The sequence below is a fragment of the Engystomops pustulosus genome, chromosome 8 (genome assembly GCF_040894005.1).
Source record: "Engystomops pustulosus chromosome 8, aEngPut4.maternal, whole genome shotgun sequence".
NCBI lineage: Eukaryota > Metazoa > Chordata > Amphibia > Anura > Leptodactylidae > Engystomops > Engystomops pustulosus.
In genome coordinates, this window is record NC_092418.1 from 119,930,149 (window position 1) to 119,952,713 (window position 22,565).

Sequence of the window (22,565 nt, forward strand, 5' to 3'; positions counted from 1 at the left end):
TACAAGTTCTCTTATTTAATGTGAAGTTTATTGCAAGTTTAATGCATTTCATAAAACTCAACATATGTAGATGTTCAATAAGAACAAGACTTCTCCGCTTGTGGCTCCTCTCATATGTAAAAAGTTTTTCATCAAAGTTAAATGTTTGCCACATTCTTAACATTAAAATGTGTTTTTCCTGTATGAGAGACGTGTTTAGAGATGGGATTTAAATGTAAGACATTTGTCACATTGTTAACACAAACCGCTTCTCCCCTTTGTGAATTCTCTCATGTTCAACAAGTTTGGATTTCTTAATAAAACATTTCCCACATTCTGAACATGAAAACGGATTTTCCCCTGTGTGAATTCTCTCATGCTGAACAAGACTTGATTTTTTAATAAAACATTTCCCACATTCTGAACATGAAAACGTTTTTTCCCCTGTGTGAATTCTCTCATGTTTAACAAGATCCGATTTCTGGAGAAAACATTTGCCACATTCTGAACATGAAAATGGCTTCTCCCCTGTGTGAATTCTCTCATGCTGAACAAGTCTTGATTTTTGAAAAAAACATTTCCCACATTCTGAACATGAAAACGGCTTCTCTCCTGTGTGAATTCTCTCATGCTTAACAAGATCCAATTTCTGACTAAAACATTTGCCACATTCTGAACATGAAGATGGCTTTTCCCCTGTGTGAATTCTCTCATGCTGAACTAGATCTGATTTTTGTATAAAACATTTGTCACATTGTGAACAAGAAAACGGCTTCTCCCCTGTGTGAATTCTCTCATGCTGAACTAGATCTGATTTTTTAATAAAACATTTGTCACATTCTGAACAAGAAAATGGCTTCTCCCCTGTGTGAATTTTCTTATGCCTAATAAGATTTGATTTTTTAGAAAAACATTTGCCACATTCTGCACATGAAAACGGCTTCTCCCCTGTGTGAATTCTCTCATGTACAAGAAGATGCAATTTTCGAGAAAAACATTTGTCACATTCTGAACAAGAGAATGTCTTTTCCCCTGTGTGAATTCTATCATGCTGAACTAGATTTGATTTTTTAGAAAAACATTTGCCACATTCTGCACATGAAAACGGCTTTTCCCCTGTGTGAATTCTCTCATGTACAAGAAGATGCGATTTTAGAGAAAAACATTTGTCACATTCTGAACAAGAGAACTTCTTCTCCCCTGTGTGAATTCTCTCATGTACAAGAAGATTTGATTTTAGAGAAAAACATTTTCCACATTCTGAGCATGAAAACGGCTTCTCCCCTGTGTGAATTCTCTCGTGCTGCACTAGATCTGATTTTTGAATAAAACATTTGCCACATTCTGAACATGAAAACGGCTTCTCCCCTGTGTGAGATCTCTCATGTACAAGAAGATGCGATTTTAGAGAAAAACATTTGTAACATTCTGAACAAGAGAACGGCTTCTCTCTTGTGTGAATTCTCTCATGCTTAACAAGATCCAATTTCTGACTAAAACATTTGCCACATTCTGAGCATGAAAATGGCTTCTCCCCTGTGTGAATTCTCTCATGCTGAACTAGATCTGATTTTTGAATAAAACATTTGTCACATTCTGAACAAGAAAATGGCTTCTCCCCTGTGTGAATTCTCTCATGTTTAACAAGTTTTGATTTTTCAATAAAACATTTGTCACATTCTGAACAAGAAAACGGCTTCTCCCCTGTGTGAATTTTCTTATGCTTAATAAGATTTGATTTTTTAGAAAAACATTTTCCACATTCTGAACATGAAAATGGTTTCTCCCCTGTGTGAATTCTCTCATGAAGAACTAGATCTGATTTTTGAATAAAACATTTGCCACATTCTGAACATGAAAACGGCTTCATCCCTGTGTGAATTCTCTCATGTACAAGAAAATGCGATTTTAGAGAAAAACATTTGTCAAATTCTGAACAAGAGAACGTCTTCTCCCCTGTGTGAATTCTCTCATGTTCAATGAGCCTTGATTTTTTAACAAAATTTTTCCCACATTCTGGACATGAAAAAGGCTTTTCCCCTGTATGAATTTTCTGATGTGTGAGGAGATTCCATTTATGAGTAAAACATTTGTCACTTTTAGAACTAGAAAACGTCTTCCTGGTTGCAGCTCTTTGATCCTCGGCTGCTCTGGGGTGGCTCCTTTTTGGACTTTTAGTCTGTGTTGTATCAGAATAAATGCCCAATGTAATAGGATCAGATGATAGATTGTTGCGGTGAAGGTCTGAGGGTAAATCCTTTCTGCTGTTGTTTTCTATACATGTATCTTGTGTGATCCCACAATCATCAGCTGTAATATCTGAAGATATCAGATGTTCCTCAGAGCCACAAGTAACATCATCTGCCGGGAATAACAGGTTGATCAATAACAAAGTTAATAAAATCTGTAATGATATAAGTATTTATAACATTTTATATATCATATCTCACCCTCTAATATCATATACCACCCTCTAAGATAAATCAAACAAGTCCAAAACCAGGGTAAAAAATGTCCAGACTAAAGATGAATGACCGCTAAATTGTACATATTTGAAGCTTTATATTTCAATATATTTACATATTTGCACCCCCACACCTGTACATGACTGCACCCCTACACCTGTACATGACTGCACCCCCACACCTGTACATGACTGCACCCCTACACCTGTACATGACTGTACCCCTACACCTGTACATGACTACACCCCTACACCTGTACATGACTGCACCCTTACACCAGTAGATGACTGAACCCCTACACCTGTACATGACTGTACCCCTACATCTGTACATGACTGCACCCCTACACCTGTACATGACTGCACCCCTACACTTGAACATGACTGCACCCTTACACCTGTACATGACTGCACCCCACACCTGTACATGACTGCACCCCTACACCTGTACATGACTGCACCCTCACACCTGTACATGACTGCACCCCTACACCTGTACATGACTGCACACCCACACCTGTACATGACTGCACACCTACACTTGTACATGACTGTACCCCTACACCTCTACATGACTGTACCCCTACATTTCTGCACCTCTTTACTCCTATTGCTGCATTTTTATTTTTATGCAGTTGAGATGCATTTTTTACTGCAAACTGTGAATGTACAATGAAAAACATACATTCGGTAAAAAGCCCAATGGGGGTCTTCATTATCGACTTTCAGAAGGGCCCACAATTTGGGCGCCATTGGGGAATCCACCACTTTTCCAACATGCTTTTTGGCGCACAATTAGAGCTGCAGAAAACTGGTCTAAGGAGTTCTATTGGCTCCAGATTTATGAAGCCAGGAGCACAGTCTTTACAAATCTGGCGCACCCTGCGGGCGCTCACTTTTCTTACACTGAGTGCACCAGTTTTTTCTGGTGAACTCAGTTTAATGGGTGAGCAACAGATTCATGTCAGACTTCCGTGTCACAATCCTTTTACAAACACTTCATAAATACAAGTGCAATTGATATGAACTCCCTAGACCAGCTTTTAGCTGCAATAATTTTGCGCCAAAAATTTTACCCAATAGAGACGGAAATATCTCAGATTCACAAGCAGTGCCACAATTTTGCGCCCATAAATAGAACAAGTCATGAGTGTCAGATAAACACCAATAATGTGGCGGCACTATCACTATTTTCCGTTTCAAAGGCTATATAAATGCCCCCTATTTTGTGGTAGTGGATATAGGCAGAAATAATGTGGCAGAGTACTCACCATCCTGGGGGTCCCTGGCCCCAGCGTTATGTCCTCGCTCCGAGGCTCCCTCCTCCACACATATCTGGACCTGCTCTCTCTCCATTCTGTGTCTCAGTCTCTCAGTCCAAGCTCCTCCAGTAAGATCATCCACCAAGAAGTTCTCCTCATGTGAGTTGTGCTTGGGTTTCTTATACCTCTTGGTCTGCCACCTTTTGTCCCAACAACCTCCCCCATGTAAATGAAGGGTGTTCGTCCCACTTCCTTATCAGCCAGGCTGATTGTTTAAGAGTGCTTTGTTTTAAGCTTTCCCCTTTGTTATGGGTTTATTATCCCTTCCCACCAAAGAAAGGCCAGGATGTGTCTTTCTGATGAAACTAGATAACTTCATTTGCAAATCTTTACTAGGTGAAATGTTGCCCTGTGATTCCCTACTGATTCCACATCCTGAACCATAGGGAATGCAAATCCATGCAGACAAGGCGTCTCCAATGACCATGGGACTACCCTGTCCTGGAAATGGCTTCATGGAGCAGAAGAATGTCATACAATCAAGTGCTTTTTATGTCCAATCAAATATTGAGATGTGCTTTTATTTTTAAAATAATTTTAGTAAACATTTTTGAATTTCTTTCCAGTCACAAAATCAGTATTGGTGCTGTATAGTAAACTTTTGTTAGTAACATTTGTATTTCAAAGTGCTGCTTTTTTATAACTGTATTATACAGACAAATACATACTATGATTGGCATTGCCAACATTTTTACTACAAAATATTGTAAAACTTTTAATTTCTTTCATAGTGCATTTCATAGTTTATACGGTGGAAAAAAGACACTTATCCATCAAGTTCAACCAAGGAAGGGTAGGGATTGGATGAGGAAGGGATTTAGGGGAAACAATTCTATATAGCATAACAATCAATGTTATTTAGGTGTAAAAAGGCATCTAGACCCTTCTTGACGCTCTCCGCTTTCCCTGCTGTGACCAGCGCCTGATGCAGGCTATTCCACAGATTGACAGTTCTCATAGTAAAAAACCCCTGTCGCCTCCGTTGATCAAACCTTGTTTTCTCCAGACGGAGACAGTGCCCCCTCGTCTTTTGATTTGATTTAATCTGAAACAACTTACCACCATATTTTTTGTATGGACCATTCATATATCTATATAAATTAATCATGTCCCCTCGTAGTCGTCTCTTTTCCAGACTAAATAAATCTAGTTGTTTTAATCTTTTCTCATAACTAAGACCCTCCATACCCCTTATCAGTTTTGTGGCTCTACGTTGAACCCTCTCCAGCTCCAGGGCATCCTTTTTATGGACCAGTGCCCAGAACTGGACAGCATATTCCAGGTGTGGCCGAATCAGTGCCTTGTATAGTGGTAATAGTACATCCCTATCATGAGAGTCCATACCACTTTTGATACATGACATGATGCTACTAGCTTTAGAGGCCGCCGACTGACATTGCATGCTGTTATTCCATTTATGATCTACTAGTACCCCCAGGTCCTTCTCAACAAGCGACTCTCCCAGATTTACTCCCCCAAGGACATATTTTGCCTTGCCTTCTTATATGACTTTTTAATTCTTCAACATATTTGTCATATCTTAACTCTTAAATAGAGATGAGCGAACACTAAAATGCTCGGGTACTCGTTATTCGAGACGAACTTTTCCCGATGCTCGAGTGCTCGTCTCGAATAACGAACCCCATTGAAGTCAATGGGAGACTCGAGCATTTTTCAAGGGGACCAAGGCTCTGCACAGGGAAGCTTGGCCAAACACCTGGGAACCTCAGAAAAGGATGGAAACACCACGGAAATGGACAGGAAACAGCAGGGGCAGCATGCATGGATGCCTCTGAGGCTGCCTAATCGCACCATTATGCCAAAATTATGGGCAACAGCATGGCCATGACAGAGTGACAGAATGAAGCTAGATAGCATCTAAAACATCCAATAATTGACCCTGACACTATAGGGGACGGCATGCAGAGGCAGCGGCAGCAGCGGCAGGCTAGAGAGTGGCATGGCGACATACCCTAAATGGACTCAGGCTTCAAACCAATGGGTGGCAGAGAGGAACCAAAGGAGGTGAGCAAGAAGCGCTCAAATAATATCGCTACATGATAAAAGTTTGCCAGTATATTTTGTGGATTACACAGCAGGGTGGCGACAAAGTTAACATGGAAGCCATGAAAACAACCCCAAATTCTGCCTGACACAGCTCGTTTGATAAGGGGACCATGTATGCTTACAGTTCATGCCAGTCGCTGCACTTGCTGCCAGTCTCCTTTCGAATAGTTTAAAATAATAATAACCCTCATCCATAAAGCTCTGTATAATGCTGCACCCCCCTACCTCTCCTCTCTTATCTCAGTCTATCGCCCAACCCGTGCTCTTAGATCCGCCAGTGATCTTAGATTAACCTCTACCCTAGTGCGGACCTCCCACTCGCGTCTCCAAGACTTCTCTAGAGCTGCACCAATTCTATGGAATGCTCTGCCCCGGACTATCAGACTAATACCTAACCTCCAAAGTTTCAAACGTGCTCTTAAAACCCATTTCTTTAGGCAAGCCTATAACACTCATTAACTGCATGAAGTTTTAACTCTTCTACTAACCCGTCCTGTGTCGTCCTCCCATCTGTTATCCAGCAACCAACAGGCACCAGACTTCTCTGCAGTCCCATTCAACCTGGACCTGGTATATAAGATGACGGCTGAGTGTTTCAAGCGACAGCAATTCCATTTATTATATTTTTTTCTATTCCCTAAGAAGAATGGCTTGACCATTAAATATTCTTTTACCTCGTGTTACCCCATCATCTTCATAAACCGTAAGCTCTGGCGAGCAGGGACCTCACTCCTGTTGTTCCATACAAATGTTGTGCTCTGTTACATTACATTTGTATTTGTTTCCTATGATTTGTAAAGCGCTGCAGAATATGATGACGCTATATAAATAAAGATTATTATTATTATGGAGGCAGTGAACTAGTAGTAGATTAAAGGTGCTGCAACTATGTTAGTTGGATCTTGTGATGGAGCTGGCGCTCTGCAGCCAGGCGAGCTTTCGCCAATCCAAGCCCCTGTTTCTAGGCTACTCCCCAAACAGCACTTCTAAGAACCTTTTGTATAAGATCAAGTGTAGTAGCGTTCTTATAAGTTTAGGATATGCCGGGTGAGGGGAATGTAAACAGATGCGCAAGAAGCGCTGAAATAATATCCCTAAATGGTAAAAGTTTGCCAGTATATTTTGTGGATTACACAGCAGGGTGGCGACAAAGTTAACAACTTTGATGTGGAATGCCCTGTAATAGCTCTTGGGCGGTGTGCCTTTTATCGCCTAGGCTCAGCAGTTTCAGCACCGCCTGCTGTCGCTTAGCGACGGCACTGCTGCTGTGCCTAGAGCTACCGACTGATGGCGCCATGCCCACGGATGGTAATTCGGAGGAGGAGGAGGTGGAGGAGGGGTGGGAGGAGGTATAGTAGGCCTTTGAGACCTGGACCGAGGTAGGCCCCGCAATTCTCTGCGTCGCCAGTATATGAGCAGCCCCAGGGTCAGACTCGGTCCCAGCCTGCACCAAGTTAAGTGTAGTAGCGTTCTTATAAGTTTGGGATATGGCGGGTGAGGGGAATGTAAACAGATGCGCAAGAAGCGCATGATGCGCATGGAGCTGGCGCTCCGCTGCCAGGCGAGCTTTCGCCAATCCAAGCCCCTGTCTCTAGGTTACTCCCCAAACAGCACTTCTAAGAACCTTTTGTATAAGATCAAGTGTAGTAGCATTCTTATAAGTTTAGGATATGCCGGGTGAGGGGAATGTAAACAGATGCGCAAGAAGCGCTGAAATAATATCCCTAAATGGTAAAAGTTTGCCAGTATATTTTGTGGATAACACAGCAGGGTGGCGACAAAGTTAACAACTTTGATGTGGAATCCATGAAAACAACCCAAATTTCTGCCTGACACACCTCGTTTGATAAAGGGACGATGTATGGAGGCAGCTATATGGACGACTTTTGGAGGTAGCAATGGAGACAACGTGTGGAGGCTGCTATGGAGACAATTTAATTTGGATAGTGCCTGTATGTGGCAGTCCCAAAAATTGTTCAAACCAGAGGAGCAGGTAGGTGGCCCTGCAGTAAAATGGAATAGATTGAGTGCCTGTATGTGGCAGTCCCAAAAATGTTTCAAACCAGAGGAGCAGGTAGGTGGCCCTCCAGTAAAATGGAATAGATTGAGTGCCTGTATGTGGCAGTCCCAAAAATTTTTTAAAACAGAGGACCGGGTAGGTGGCCCTCCAGAAAAATGGAATAGATTGAGTGCCTGTATGTGGCACTCACAAAAATTGTTTCAAACAGAGGACCGGGTAGGTGGCCCTCCAGAAAAAATAAATGCATGAAGTACTATAGCAAGAGCCAGTGGGCCCTGTCAAAAAATAGCCATTTTCCTCTGCTTTACTGTACAAAGAGGAGGAGAAGGAGGAAAATGAGGAGGAGGAGGAGGAGTGGATCAATTATTCAGGTTGAGCTTCCTTCACCTGGTGGAGATTGGAAATTCTGAGAAATCCAGCCTTTATTCATTTTAATAAGCGTCAGCCTGTCAGCGCTGTCAGTCGACAGGCGTGTACGCTTATCGGTGATGATGCCACCAGCTGCACTGAAAACCCGCTCGGACAAGACGCTAGCGGCAGGGCAGGCAAGAACCTCCAAGGCGTACAGCGCCAGTTCGTGCCACATGTCCAGCTTTGAAACCCAGTAGTTGTAGGGAGCTGTGTGATCATTTAGGACGATGGTATGGTCAGCTACGTACTCCCTCACCATCTTTCTGTAAAGATCAGCCCTACTCTGCCGAGACTGGGGACAGGTGACAGTGTCTTGCTGGGGTGACATAAAGCTGGCAAAAGCCTTGTAAAGCGTACCCTTGCCAGTGCTGGACAAGCTGCCTGCTCGCCTACTCTCCCTCGCTACTTGTCCCGCAGAACTACGCACTCTGCCGCTAGCGCTGTCAGAAGGGAAATACTGTTTCAGCTTGTGCACCAGGGCCTGCTGGTATTCATGCATTCTCACACTCCTTTCCTCTGCAGGGATGAGAGTGGAAAGATTTTGCTTGTACCGTGGGTCCAGGAGAGTGAACACCCAGTAATCGGTGCTGGAATAAATTCTTTGAACGCGAGGGTCACGGGATAGGCAGCCTAGCATGAAATCTGCCATATGCGCCAGAGTACCAACGCGTAAGAATTCACTCCCCTCACTGGCCTGACTGTCCATTTCCTCCTCCTCCAACTCCTCCAACTCCTCTTCTTCTGCCCATACACGCTGAACAGTGAAGGACTCAACAATGGTCCCCTCTTGTGTCTCGCCAACATTCTCCTCCTCTTCCTCCTCATCCTCCTCCACCTCCACCTCCTCCGATATGCGCTGAGAAACAGACCTCAGGGTGCTTTGGCTATCAACAAGGGAATATTCTTCCCCCGTCTCTTGTGACGAGCGCAAAGCTTCCGACTTCATGCTGACCAGAGAGTTTTTCAACAGGCCAAGCAGCGGGATGGTGAGGCTGATGATGGCGGCATCGCCACTGACCATCTGTGTTGACTCCTCAAAGTTACTCAGCACCTGACAGATATCAGACATCCACGTCCACTCCTCATTGTAGACTTGAGGAAGCTGACTGACCTGACTACCAGTTCTGGTGGAAGTTGACATCTGGCAGTCTACAATCGCTCTGCGCTGCTGGTAAACTCTGGATAACATGGTCAGTGTTGAATTCCACCTCGTGGGCACGTCGCACAACAGTCGGTGAGCGGGCAGTTGGAGGCGGCGCTGCGCTGCCCTGAGAGTGGCAGCATCTGGGCTGGACTTCCTGAAATGCGCACAGATGCGGCGCACCTTCGTGAGCAAATCAGACAGATTGGGGTATGTCTTGAGGAAACGCTGCACTATTAGATTTAACACATGGGCCAGGCATGGCACATGTGTCAGTCTGCCGAGTTGCAGAGCCGCCACCAGGTTACGGCCGTTGTCACACACAACCATTCCCGGCTTGAGGTTCAGCGGTGCCAGCCACAGATCAGTCTGCGCCGTGATGCCCTGTAATAGCTCTTGGGCGGTGTGCCTTTTGTCGCCTAGGCTCAGCAGTTTGAGCACCGCCTGCTGTCGCTTAGCGACGGCACTGCTGCTGTGCCTAGAGCTACCGACTGATGGCGCCGTGCCCACGGATGGTAGTTCGGAGGAGGAGGTGGAGGAGGGGTGGGAGGAGGAGGAGGCATAGTAGGCCTGAAAGACCTGGACCGAGGTAGGCCCCGCAATTCTCGGCGTCGGCAGTATATGAGCAGCCCCAGGGTCAGACTCGGTCCCAGCCTCCACCAAGTTAACCCAATGTGCCGTCAGCGATATATAGTGGCCCTGCCCGGCAGCACTCGTCCACGTGTCCGTGGTCAGGTGGACCTTGTCAGAAACGGCGTTGGTCAGGGCACGGATGATGTTGTCTGACACGTGCTGGTGCAGGGCTGGGACGGCACATCGGGAAAAGTAGTGGCGGCTGGGGACCGAATACCGAGGGGCGGCCGCCGCCATGAGGTTGCGAAAGGCCTCGGTCTCTACTAGCCTATAGGGCAGCATCTCCAGGCTAAGCAATCTGGAGATGTGCACATTAAGGGCTTGGGCGTGCGGGTGGGTTGCACTATATTTGCGTTTCCGCTCCAGCGTCTGGGGTATGGAGAGCTGAACGCTGGTGGATGCTGTGGAGGATCGTGGAGGCGACGATGGGGTTTTTGTGCCAGGGTCCTGGGCAGGGGGCTGACTAGCAGCTGACACAGGGGAAGGAGCAGTGGTGTGCACGGCCGGAGGTGAACGGGCTTGTTGCCACTGAGTGGGGTGCTTAGCATTCATATGCCTGCGCATACTGGTGGTAGTTAAGCTAGTAGTGGTGGAACCCCTGCTGAGCCTGGTTTGGCAAATGTTGCACACCACAGTCCGTCGGTCATCCGGTGTTTCCTTAAAGAACCTCCACACTTCTGAAGATCTAGCCCTCGCCGCAAGAGCCCTCACCACGGGAGCTTCACTAGTTGACAGTGGCGCTGATGCACCAGCTCTGGCCCTGCCTCTCCGTCTGGCCCCACCACTGCCTCTTCCAACCTGTTCAGGTCGAGGACTCTCCTCCGTCTCAGAAGCACTGTGTTCACCCGGCCTCTCAACCCAGCTTGGGTCTGTCACCTCATCATCCTCCGATCCCTCAGTCTGCTCCCCCCTCGGACTTCCTGCCCTGACAACAACTTCCCCACTGTCTGACAACCGTGTCTCCTCATCGTCGGACACCTCTTTACACACTTCCACTACGTCAAGAAGGTCATCATCACCCACAGACTGTGACTGGTGGAAAACCTGGGCATCGGAAAATTGCTCAGCAGCAACCGGACAAGTGGTTTGTGACTGTGGGAAGGGTCCAGAAAACAGTTCCTCAGAGTATGCCGGTTCAAATGGCAAATTTTCCTGGGAGGGGGCAGACTGGGGGGGAGGAGGCTGAGGTGCAGGAGCTGGAGGAGTGGGGATTTCGGTGACATGGGTGGACTGCGTGGAAGACTGACTGGTGGTGGACAAATTGCTCGAAGCATTGTCAGCAATCCACGACATCACCTGTTCGCACTGTTCTGGCCTCAACAGTGCTCTACCACGAGTCCCAGTAACTTCAGACATGAATCTAGGGAGTGTAGCTCTGCGGCGTTCCCCTGCTCCCTCATCAGCAGGTGGTGTCTCACCCCGCCCAGGACCACGGCCTCTGACCCCTGCAGTAGTTGGACGCCCACGTCCCCGCCCTCGTCCTCTACCCCTAGCCCTCGGGTTAAACATTTTTAAAATGAGAGTTATAACTTTTTTTTTTTTTTTACTTCTTTTTTTTTTTTTTGTGTTTTTTTGTGTTTTTTTTTTTTTTTGTGTTTTTTGTTTTTTTTTGAGTTTTTAAAACCAAACAATCCTATCCTATTGCTATGGCTATTTTCTAGCCAAGTATCAAAGGAAGCACACTACTATGCCAGATGAGATGACACTGAGTTAGTGCCTAATAGAAATCCAACCCCTACTGAATTTTGCCACTTCGGCCTTTGCTATGGATATGTGCGCCACTAAGCGCAGAACACAGCGGTCGCAAGTCTCACTACAAATTGCTCAGAATTGGCAAGTACATGCACTGCAGAAACTACAGCCACCAGCAGATCAACCAGAAATCAAATATATAGAACGCTACTGTAGGCTTCAAGAAGCTGTTTGTATTCTCCTATGGCTATTTTCTAGCCAAGTATCAAAGGAAGCACACTACTATGCCAGATGAGATAACACTGAGTTATTGCCTAATAGAAATCCAACCCCTACTGAATTTTGCCACTTCGGCCTTTGCTATGGATATGTGCGCCACTAAGCGCAGAACACAGCGGTCGCAAGTCTCACTACAAATTGCTCAGAATTGGCAAGTACATGCACTGCAGAAACTACAGCCACCAGCAGATCAACCAGAAATCAAATATATAGAACGCTACTGTAGGCTTCAAGAAGCTGTTTGTATTCTCCTATGGCTATTTTCTAGCCAAGTATCAAAGGAAGCACACTACTATGCCAGATGAGATGACACTGAGTTATTGCCTAATAGAAATCCAACCCCTACTGAATTTTGCCACTTCGGCCTTTGCTATGGATATGTGCGCCACTAAGCGCAGAACACAGCGGTCGCAAGTCTCACTACAAATTGCTCAGAATTGGCAAGTACATGCACTGCAGAAACTACAGCCACCAGCAGATCAACCAGAAATCAAATATATAGAACGCTACTGTAGGCTTCAAGAAGCTGTTTGTATTCTCCTATGGCTATTTTCTAGCCAAGTATCAAAGGAAGCACACTACTATGCCAGATGAGATGACACTGAGTTATTGCCTAATAGAAATCCAACCCCTACTGAATTTTGCCACTTCGGCCTTTGCTATGGATATGTGCGCCACTAAGCACAGAACACAGCGGTCGCAAGTCTCACTACAAATTGCTCAGAATTGGCAAGTACATGCACTGCAGAAACTACAGCCACCAGCAGATCAACCAGAAATCAAATATATAGAACGCTACTGTAGGCTTCAAGAAGCTGTTTGTATTCTCCTATGGCTATTTTCTAGCCAAGTATCAAAGGAAGCACACTACTATGCCAGATGAGATGACACTGAGTTATTGCCTAATAGAAATCCAACCCCTACTGAATTTTGCCACTTCGGCCTTTGCTATGGATATGTGCGCCACTAAGCGCAGAACACAGCGGTCGCAAGTCTCACTACAAATTGCTCAGAATTGGCAAGTACATGCACTGCAGAAACTACAGCCACCAGCAGATCAACCAGAAATCAAATATATAGAACGCTACTGTAGGCTTCAAGAAGCTGTTTGTATTCTCCTATGGCTATTTTCTAGCCAAGTATCAAAGGAAGCACACTACTATGCCAGATGAGATGACACTGAGTTATTGCCTAATAGAAATCCAACCCCTACTGAATTTTCCCACTTCGGCCTTTGCTATGGATATGTGCGCCACTAAGCGCAGAACACAGCGGTCGCAAGTCTCACTACAAATTGCTCAGAATTGGCAAGTACATGCACTGCAGAAACTACAGCCACCAGCAGATCAACCAGAAATCAAATATATAGAACGCTACTGTAGGCTTCAAGAAGCTGTTTGTATTCTCCTATGGCTATTTTCTAGCCAAATATCAAAGGAAGCACACTACTATGCCAGATGAGATGACACTGAGTTATTGCCTAATAGAAATCCAACCCCTACTGAATTTTCCCACTTCGGCCTTTGCTATGGATATGTGCGCCACTAAGCGCAGAACACAGCGGTCGCAAGTCTCACTACAAATTGCTCAGAATTGGCAAGTACATGCACTGCAGAAACTACAGCCACCAGCAGATCAACCAGAAATCAAATATATAGAACGCTACTGTAGGCTTCAAGAAGCTGTTTGTATTCTCCTATGGCTATTTTCTAGCCAAGTATCAAAGGAAGCACACTACTATGCCAGATGAGATGACACTGAGTTATTGCCTAATAGAAATCCAACCCCTACTGAATTTTCCCACTTCGGTCTTTGCTATGGATATGTGTGCCACTAAGAGCTAAACACAACGGTAGCAAGTCCCCCTGCTAATTCCTCACAAAATGGTAATAGATGCAAATTAAAATAAAAAAAGTAGAACGTTATTGTAGCCCTAAGAAGGGCTGTTGGGTTCTTTGAGAATCACTCCTGCCTAACAGTAAGCTAATAGAACACCCTAACGCTTTCCCTGACCAGCAGCAGCTCTCTCCCTAGCGGCATCCAGAGACAGAATGATCCGAGCAGCGCGGCCAGCGGCTAGTCTATCCCAGGGTCACCTGATCTGGCCAGCCAACCACTGCTATCGACGTGTAAGGGTACCACGTCATGCTGGGTGGAGTGCAGAGTCTCCTGGCTTGTGATTGGCTCTGTTTCTGGCCGCCAAAAAGCAAAACGGCGGGAGCTGCCATTTTCTCGAGCGGGCGAAGTATTCGTCCGAGTAACGAGCAGTTTCGAGTACCCTAATGCTCGACCGAGCATCAAGCTCGGACGAGCATGTTCGCTCATCTCTACTCTTAAACAATGACAAAAGGACAAAGACTCTTTTTCCGGGTTTACATTATCTAAAATAAAACATTATCACCCTTTTAAAGGAAAAAGTAAAACAAAAAATACAATGAAAAATACATTTGTTAAATTTAAAACATAAATTCTGGTGTCTGGTCTAGAGATGAGCGAGCACTAAAATGCTCGGGTACTCGTTATTCGAGACAAACTTTTCCCGATGCTCGAGTGCTCGTCTCGAATAACGAGCCCCATTGAAGTCAATGGGAGACTCGAGAATTTTTCAAGGGGACCAAGGCTCTGCACAGGGAAGCTTGGCCAAACACCTGGAAACCTCAGAAAAGGATGGAAACACCACGGAAATGGACAGGAAACAGCAGGGGCAGCATGCATGTATGCCTCTGAGGCTGCTTAAACGCACCATTCTGCCAAAATTATGGGCAACAGCATGACCATGATAGAGTGACATAATGAAGCTAGAAAGCATCTAAAACATCCAATAATTGACCCTGACACTATAAGGGACGGCATGCAGAGGCAGCGGCAGCAGTGGCATGGCGACATACCCTAAATGGACTCAGGCTTCAAACCAATGGGTGGCAGAGAGGAACCAAAGGAGGTGAGCAAGAAGCGCTGAAATTAATTCCTCTGTGAACAAAAGGTTGACGGTATATTTAGTCGATAACACAGCATGGTGGCGACATAGTGACCAAGTTCCATAACGTATCTGGTGAAACACCCGAAAAATGAGCCTGACACAGCTCGTTTGATAAGGGGACGACATTTGGAGGCAGCCATGGAGAGGACTTCCATGATTAAGAGCGACAGTATGGGGCATCCATATTGCGCTTCTATGATTGCAACTGCAGGTCTCCAGCATGGCGGCGACAGATGCGCTGAGTTCCACTATGTATGTGGTGAAACACCTGAAAATTCTGCCTGACACAGCTCGTTTGATAAGGGGACCATGTATGGAGGCAGTGAACTAGTAGTAGATTAAAGGTGCTGCAGTTAAAACTATGTTAGTTGGATCTTGGGATGGAGCTGGCGCTCCGCTGCCAGGCGAGCTTTCGCCAATCCAAGCCCCTGTCTCTAGGCTACTCCCCAAACAGCACTTCTAAGAACCTTTTGTATAAGATCAAGTGTAGTAGCGTTCTTATAAGTTTGGGATATGGCGGGTGAGGGGAATGTAAACAGATGCGCAAGAAGCGCTGAAATAATATCGGTAAATGGTAAAAGTTTGGCAGTATATTTTGTGGATTACACAGCAGGGTGGCGACAAAGTTAACAAGTTTGATGTGGAATGCCCTGTAATAGCTCTTGGGCGGTGTGCCTTTTATCGCCTAGGCTCAGCAGTTTGAGCACCGCCTGCTGTCGCTTAGCGACGGCACTGCTGCGGTGCCTAGAGCTACCGACTGATGGCGCCATGCCCACGGATGGTAATTCGGAGGAGGAGGAGGTGGAGGAGGGGTGGGAGGAGGAGGAGGTATAGTAGGCCTTTGAGACCTGGACCGAGGTAGGCCCCGCAATCCTTGGCGTCGGCAGTATATGAGCAGCCCCAGGGTCAGACTCGGTCCCAGCCTCCACCAAGTTAAGTGTAGTAGCGTTCTTATAAGTTTGGGATATGGCGGGTGAGGGGAATGTAAACAGATGCGCAAGAAGCGCTGAAATAATATCGGTTAATCATAAAAGTTTGCCAGTATATTTTGTGGATAACACAGCAGGGTGGCAACAAAGTTAACAACTTTGATGTGGAATCCATGAAAACAACCCAAATTTCTGCCTGACACACCTCGTTTGATAAGGGGACGATGTATGGAGGCAGCTATATGGACAACTTTTGGAGGTAGCAATGGAGACAACGTGTGGAGGCTGCTATGGAGACAATTTAATTTGGATAGTGCCTGTATGTGGCAGTCCAAAAAAGTTTTCAAACCAGAGGAGCAGGTAGGTGGCCCTCCAGAAAAATGAAATAGATTGAGTGCCTGTATGTGGCAGTCCAAAAAAGTTTTCAAACCAGAGGAGCAGGTAGGTGGCCCTCCAGAAAAATTGAATAGATTGAGTGCCTGTATGTGGCAGTCCCAAAAATTGTTTAAAACAGAGGACCGGGTAGGTGGCCCTCCAGAAAAATTAAATGCATAGAGTACTATAGCTAGAGCCAGTGGGCCCTGTCAAAAAATAGCCAGTTTCCTCTGCTTTAGTGTACAAAGAGGAGGAGAAGGAGGAAAATGAGGAGGAGGAGTGCATAAATTATTCAGGTTGAGCTTCTTTCACCTGGTGGAGATTGGAAATTATGAGAAATCCAGGCTTTATTCATCTTAATAAGCGTCAGCCTGTCAGCGCTGTCAGTCGACAGGCGTGTACGCTTATCGGTGATGATGCCACCAGCTGCACTGAAAACCCGCTCGGACAACACGCTAGCGGCAGGGCAGGCGAGAACCTCCAAGGCGTACAGCGCCAGTTCGTGCCACATGTCCAGCTTTGAAACCCAGTAGTTGTAGGGAGCTGTGTGATCATTTAGGACGATGGTATGGTCAGCTACGTACTCCCTCACCATCTTTCTGTAAAGATCAGCCCTACTCTGCCAAGACTGGGGACAGGTGACAGTGTCTTGCTGGGGTGACATAAAGCTGGCAAAAGCCTTGTAAAGCGTACCCTTGCCAGTGCTGGACAAGCTGCCTGCTCGCCTACTCTCCCTCGCTACTTGTCCCGCAGAACTACGCACTCTGCCGCTAGCGCTGTCAGAAGGGAAATACTGTTTCAGCTTGTGCACCAGGGCCTGCTGGTATTCATGCATTCTCACACTCCTTTCCTCTCCAGGGATGAGAGTGGAAAGATTTTGCTTGTACCGTGGGTCCAGGAGAGTGAATACCCAGTAATCGGTGCTGGAATAAATTCTTTGAACGCGAGGGTCACGGGATAGGCAGCCTAGCATGAAATCTGCCATATGCGCCAGAGTCCCAACGCGCAAGAATTCACTCTCCTCACTGGCCTGACTGTCCATTTCCTTCTCCTCCAACTCCTCCAACTCCTCTTCTTCTGCCCATACACACTGAACAGTGAAAAACTGAACAATGGTCCCCTCTTGTGTCTCGCCAACATTCTCCTCCTCTTCCTCCTCATCCTCCTCCACCTCCTCCGATATGCGCTGAGAAACAGACCTGAGGGTGCTTTGGCTATCAACAAGGGAATCTTCTTCCCCCGTCTCTTGTGACAAGCGCAAAGCTTCCGACTTCATGCTGATCAGAGGCCAAGCAGCGGGATGGTGAGGCTGATGATGGCGGCATCGCCACTGACCATCTGTGTTGACTCCTCGAAGTTACTCAGCACCTGACAGATATCAGACATCCACGTCCACTCCTCATTGTAGACTTGAGGAAGCTGACTGACCTGACTACCAGTTCTGGTGGAAGTTGACATCTGGCAGTCTACAATCGCTCTGCGCTGCTGGTAAACTCTGGATAACATGGTTAATGTTGAATTTCACCTCGTGGGCACGTCGCACAACAGTCAGTGAGCGGGCAGTTGGAGGCGGCGCTGCGCTGCCCTGAGAGTGGCAGCATCTGTGCTGGACTTCCTGAAATGCGCACAGATGCGGCGCACCTTCGTGAGCAAATCAGACAGATTGGGGTATGTCTTGAGGAAACGCTAAACTATCAGATTTAACACATGGGCCAGGCATGGCACATGTGTCAGTCTGCCGAGTTGCAGAGCCGCCACCAGGTTACGGCCGTTGTCACACACAACCATGCCTGGCTTCAGGTTCAGCGGTGCCAGCCACAGATCAATCTGCGCCGTGATGCCCTGTAATAGTTCTTGGGTGGTGTGCCTTTTATCGCCTAGGCTCAACAGTTTGAGCACCGCCTGCTGTCGCTTAGCGACGGCACTGCTGCTGTGCCTAGAGCTAGCGACTGATGGCGCCATGCCCACGGATGGTAGTTCGGAGGAGGAGGTGGAGGAGGGGTGGGAGGAGGAGGAGGCATAGTAGGCCTGAAAGACCTGGACCGAGGTAGGCCCCGCAATCCTCGGCGTCGGCAGTATATGACCAGCCGCAGGGTCAGACTCGGTCCCAGCCTCCACCAAGTTAACCCAATGTGCCGTCAGCGATATATAGTGGCCCTGCCCGGCAGCACTCGTCCACGTGTCCGTGGTCAGGTGGACCTTGTCAGAAACGACGTTGGTCAGAGCACGGATGATGATGTCTGACACGTGCTGGTGCAGGGCTGGGACAGCACATCGGGAAAAGTAGTGGCGGCTGGGGACCGAATACCGAGGGGTGGCCGCCGCCATGAGGTTGCGAAAGGCCTCGGTCTCTACCAGCCTATAGGGCAGCATCTCCAGGCTAAGCAATCTGGAGATGTGGACATTAAGGGTTTGGGCGTGCGGGTGGGTTGCACTATATTTCCTTTTCCGCTCCAGCGTCTGGGGTATGGAGAGCTGAACGCTGGTGGATGCTGTGGAGGATCGTGGAGGCGACAATGGGGTTTTTGTGCCAGGGTCCTGGGCAGGGGGCTGACTATCATGTGACACAGGGGAAGGAGCAGTGGTGTGCACGGCCGGAGGTGAACGGGCTTGGTGCCACTGAGTGGGGTGTTTAGCATTCATATGCCTGCGCATACTGGTGGTAGTTAAGCTAGTAGTGGTGGAACCCCTGCTGATCCTGGTTTGGCAAAGGTTGCACACCACAGTCCGTCGGTCATCCGGTGTTTCCTTAAAGAACCTCCAGACTTCTGAAAATCTAGCCCTCGCCGCGGGAGCCCTCGCCACGGGAGCTTCACTACGTGACACATTTGGCGCTGATGCACCAGCTCTGGCCCTGCCTCTCCGTCTGGCCCCACCACTGCCTCTTCCAACCTGTTCTGGTCGAGGACTCTCCTCCGTCTCAGAAGCACTGTGTTCACCCGGCCTCTCAACCCAGCTTGGGTCTGTCACCTCATCATCCTCCGATCCCTCAGTCTGCTCCCCCCTCGGACTTCCTGCCCTGACAACAACTTCACCACTGTCTGACAACTGTGTCTCCTCATCGTCGGACACCTCTTTACACACTTCTTCCACTACGTCAAGAAGGTCATCATCGCCCACAGACTGCGACTGGTGGAAAACCTGGGCATCGGAAAATAGCTCAGCAGCAACCGGACAAGTGGTTTGTGACTGTGGGAAGGGTCCAGAAAACAGTTCCTCAGAGTATGCCGGTTCAAATGCCAAATTTTCCTGGGAGGGGGCAGACTGGGGGGGGAGGAGGCTGAGGTGCAGGAGCTGGAGGAGTGCCGATTTCGGTGACATGGGTGGACTGCGTGGAAGACTGACTGGTGGACAAATTGCTCGAAGCATTGTCGGCAATCCACGACATCACCTATTCACACTGTTCTGGCCTCAACAGTGCTCTACCACCAGTAACTTCAGACATGAACCTAGGGAGTGTAGCTCTGCGGCGTTCCCCTGCTCCCTCATCAGCAGGTGGTGTCTCACCCCACCCAGGACCATGGCCTCTGACCCCTGCAGTAGTAGGGCGCCCACGTCCCCGCCCTCGTCCACTACCCCTAGCCCTCGGGTTAAACATTTTGAAAATGAAAGTTATAACTTTAATTTTTTTTTTACTTTTTTTTTGTGGTTTTTTTTGTGTTTTTTAGTTTTTAAAACCAAACGATGCTATCCTATTGCTATGGCTATTTTCTAGCCAACTATGAAAGCACACTGCTATGCCAGATGAGATGACGCTGAGTTATGAAAAAATAAACGTAAAATAAAAAGGAAATGGCAGACTGTGCCTAATTTCAATCAAACCCCTAATAAATTGTCCCACTTCGGTCTTTGCGATGGATATGTGCGTCACTAAGCGCTAAACACAACGGTCGCAAGTCTCCCTGCAAATTCCTCACAATATGGTAGTAGATGCACTACAGCAAGGCCAGCCACCAGCAGATCAACCAGAAATAAAATATATAACGCTATTGTAGGCCTAAGTAAGCCGTTTGGATTCTCCTATGGCTATTTTCTAGCCAAGTATGAAAGCACACTGCTATGCCAGATGAGATGACGCTGAGTTATCAAAAAATAAACGTAAAATAAAAAGAAACTGGCAGACTGTGCCTAATTGAAATCAAACCCCTAATAAATTGTCCCACTTTGGTGTTTGAGGTGAATATGTGTGTCACTAAGAGCTAAACACAACGGTAGCAAGTCCCCCTGCAAATTCCTCACAATATGGTACTAGCAGCAAATAAAAAAAAAAAATGTATAACGTTATTGTAGCCCTAAGAAGGGCTGTTGGGTTCTTGTTGAATCACTCCTGCCTAACACTATTCTAATAGAACAGCCTAACGCTTTCCCTGACCAGCAGCAGCTCTCTCCCTAGCGGCATCCAGACACAGAATGATCCGAGCAGCGCAGGCAGGGGCTAGTCTATTCCAGGGTCACCTGATCTGGCCAGCTAACCACTGCTATCGACGTGTAAGGGTACCACGTCATGCTGGGTGAAGTGCAGAGTCTCCTGGCTTGTGATTGGCTCTGTTTCTGGCCGCCAAAAAGCAAAACGGCGTGAGATGCCATTTTCTCGAGCGGGCGAAGTATTCGTCCGAGCAACGAGCAGTTTCGAGTACGCTAATGCTCGAACGAGCATCAAGCTCGGAAGTGTATGTTCGCTCATCTCTAGTCTGGTCACATTAATTAGCATCAATTATCTAAATTCTGTGGCGTCTTAAAATTTCAAAATTGTATCTGATGCCCTAAAATAAAAGGAACATTTTTATTTCTTAACTTTTTAAACATAAATTCTTTCATAAACTATAGATTTGAAGTGTTGTAGCATATAGACTACTTAGATTTTTTTTTAATTAAATTAAATAAAGGGTTCCATGCACACAAGCGCTTTATGAAAAAAATTATGGAAGCAAAGCCGTATCGTTTAACTTTGTACCGGAGCGAAAAATACATTCTGTAAACAACAAAGAAAGGCAACAAAAATAGAGACAGAAAGAAAGCAAAAACAAGACCAAAATTATTTCCCAGTTATAAAAGCGACAAGAAACTAGAAACTGAAAGTGGCAACCTCTGAGGAACAACATGGGGTCATGGTGGCGGGAGATGAGGAATAACATGGGGTCATGGTGGAGGGAGATGAGGAATAACCTGGGGTCATGGTGGAGGGAGATGAGGAATAACATGGGGTCATGGTGGAGGGAGATGAGGAATAACATGGGGTCATGTTGGAGGGAGATGAGGAATAACCTCTGGTCATGTTGGAGGGAGATGAGGAATAACCTGGGGTCATGTTGGAGGGAGATGAGGAATATCCTGGGGTCATGGTAAAGGGAAATAAGGAATAACATGGGGTCATGGTGGAAGGAGATGAGGAATAACATGGGGTCATGGTGGAGGGAGATGAGGAATAACATGGGGTCATGGTGAAGGGAGATGAGGAATAACATGGGGTCATGGTGAAGGGAGATGAGGAATAACCTGGGGTCATGGCGGAGGGAGATGAGGAATAACCTGGGGTCACGGTGGAGGGAGATGAGGAATAACCTTGGGTCATCGTGGAGGGAGATGAGGAATATCCTGGGGTCATGGTGGAGGGAGATGAGGAATATCCTGGGGTCATGTTGGAGGGAGATGAGGAATAACCTGGGGTCATGGTAAAGGGAAATAAAAAATAACATGGGTTCATGCTGTAGGGAAATAAGGAGAAGGTCAATCTGTTCAATGTTTCTTTTTAACCGGTTCGCGACCGCCCGCCGTGTATTCACGGCGGCGGTCGGGTCGCGCTGCATGGAGAGAACTCACCGATCGCGGGTGTTATCACAGCGATGGCTGCCGGCAAAGTTGCCGGCAGCTTCAAAAAGATAGCGGCACATGGGCGCCGCCATCTTACCTGGGATCACCGCTCCCCGTGACGTCATCGGGGAGTGGCGATCCATCTCCATGGTAGCCTCGGGTCTTCCGAATACCCGAGGCTATTTCGTTTTAACCCCTTCATGTGCTGATAGCACAAAAAAAAATTATAATAAAAAAACCTAAAATTTCAAATCACCCCCCTTTCCCTAGAACTGACATAAATATAAATAAACAGTAAAAATCATAAACACATTAGGTATCGACGCGTCCGAAAATGCCCGATCTATCAAAATATGATAACGGTTTTTCAATGCGTTTAACCCCGTAACGGAAAATAGCGCCCAAAGTCGAAAATGGCACTTTTTTGCCATTTTGAAAAATATAAAAAAATCTATAAAAAGT

At 46.8% G+C, this 22,565-nt stretch overlaps 1 protein-coding gene across 1 annotated transcript in view; it reads right to left on the reverse strand.

Moving 5' to 3' along the window:
• Nucleotides 1–201: 201 nt before the first annotated feature.
• LOC140076175 (uncharacterized) overlaps nucleotides 202–22,565 on the reverse strand; it is a 28,364-nt gene continuing 6,000 nt past the window's right edge. Inside the window, exons 2-3 of the mRNA XM_072122686.1 lie at nucleotides 985–2,265; nucleotides 202–843 (exon numbers count right to left, since the gene is read on the reverse strand). Coding sequence (XP_071978787.1) covers nucleotides 227–843; nucleotides 985–2,265 — 1,898 coding nt within the window. The 3' untranslated portion in view covers nucleotides 202–226. The remainder of the gene's footprint in view (nucleotides 844–984; nucleotides 2,266–22,565) is intronic.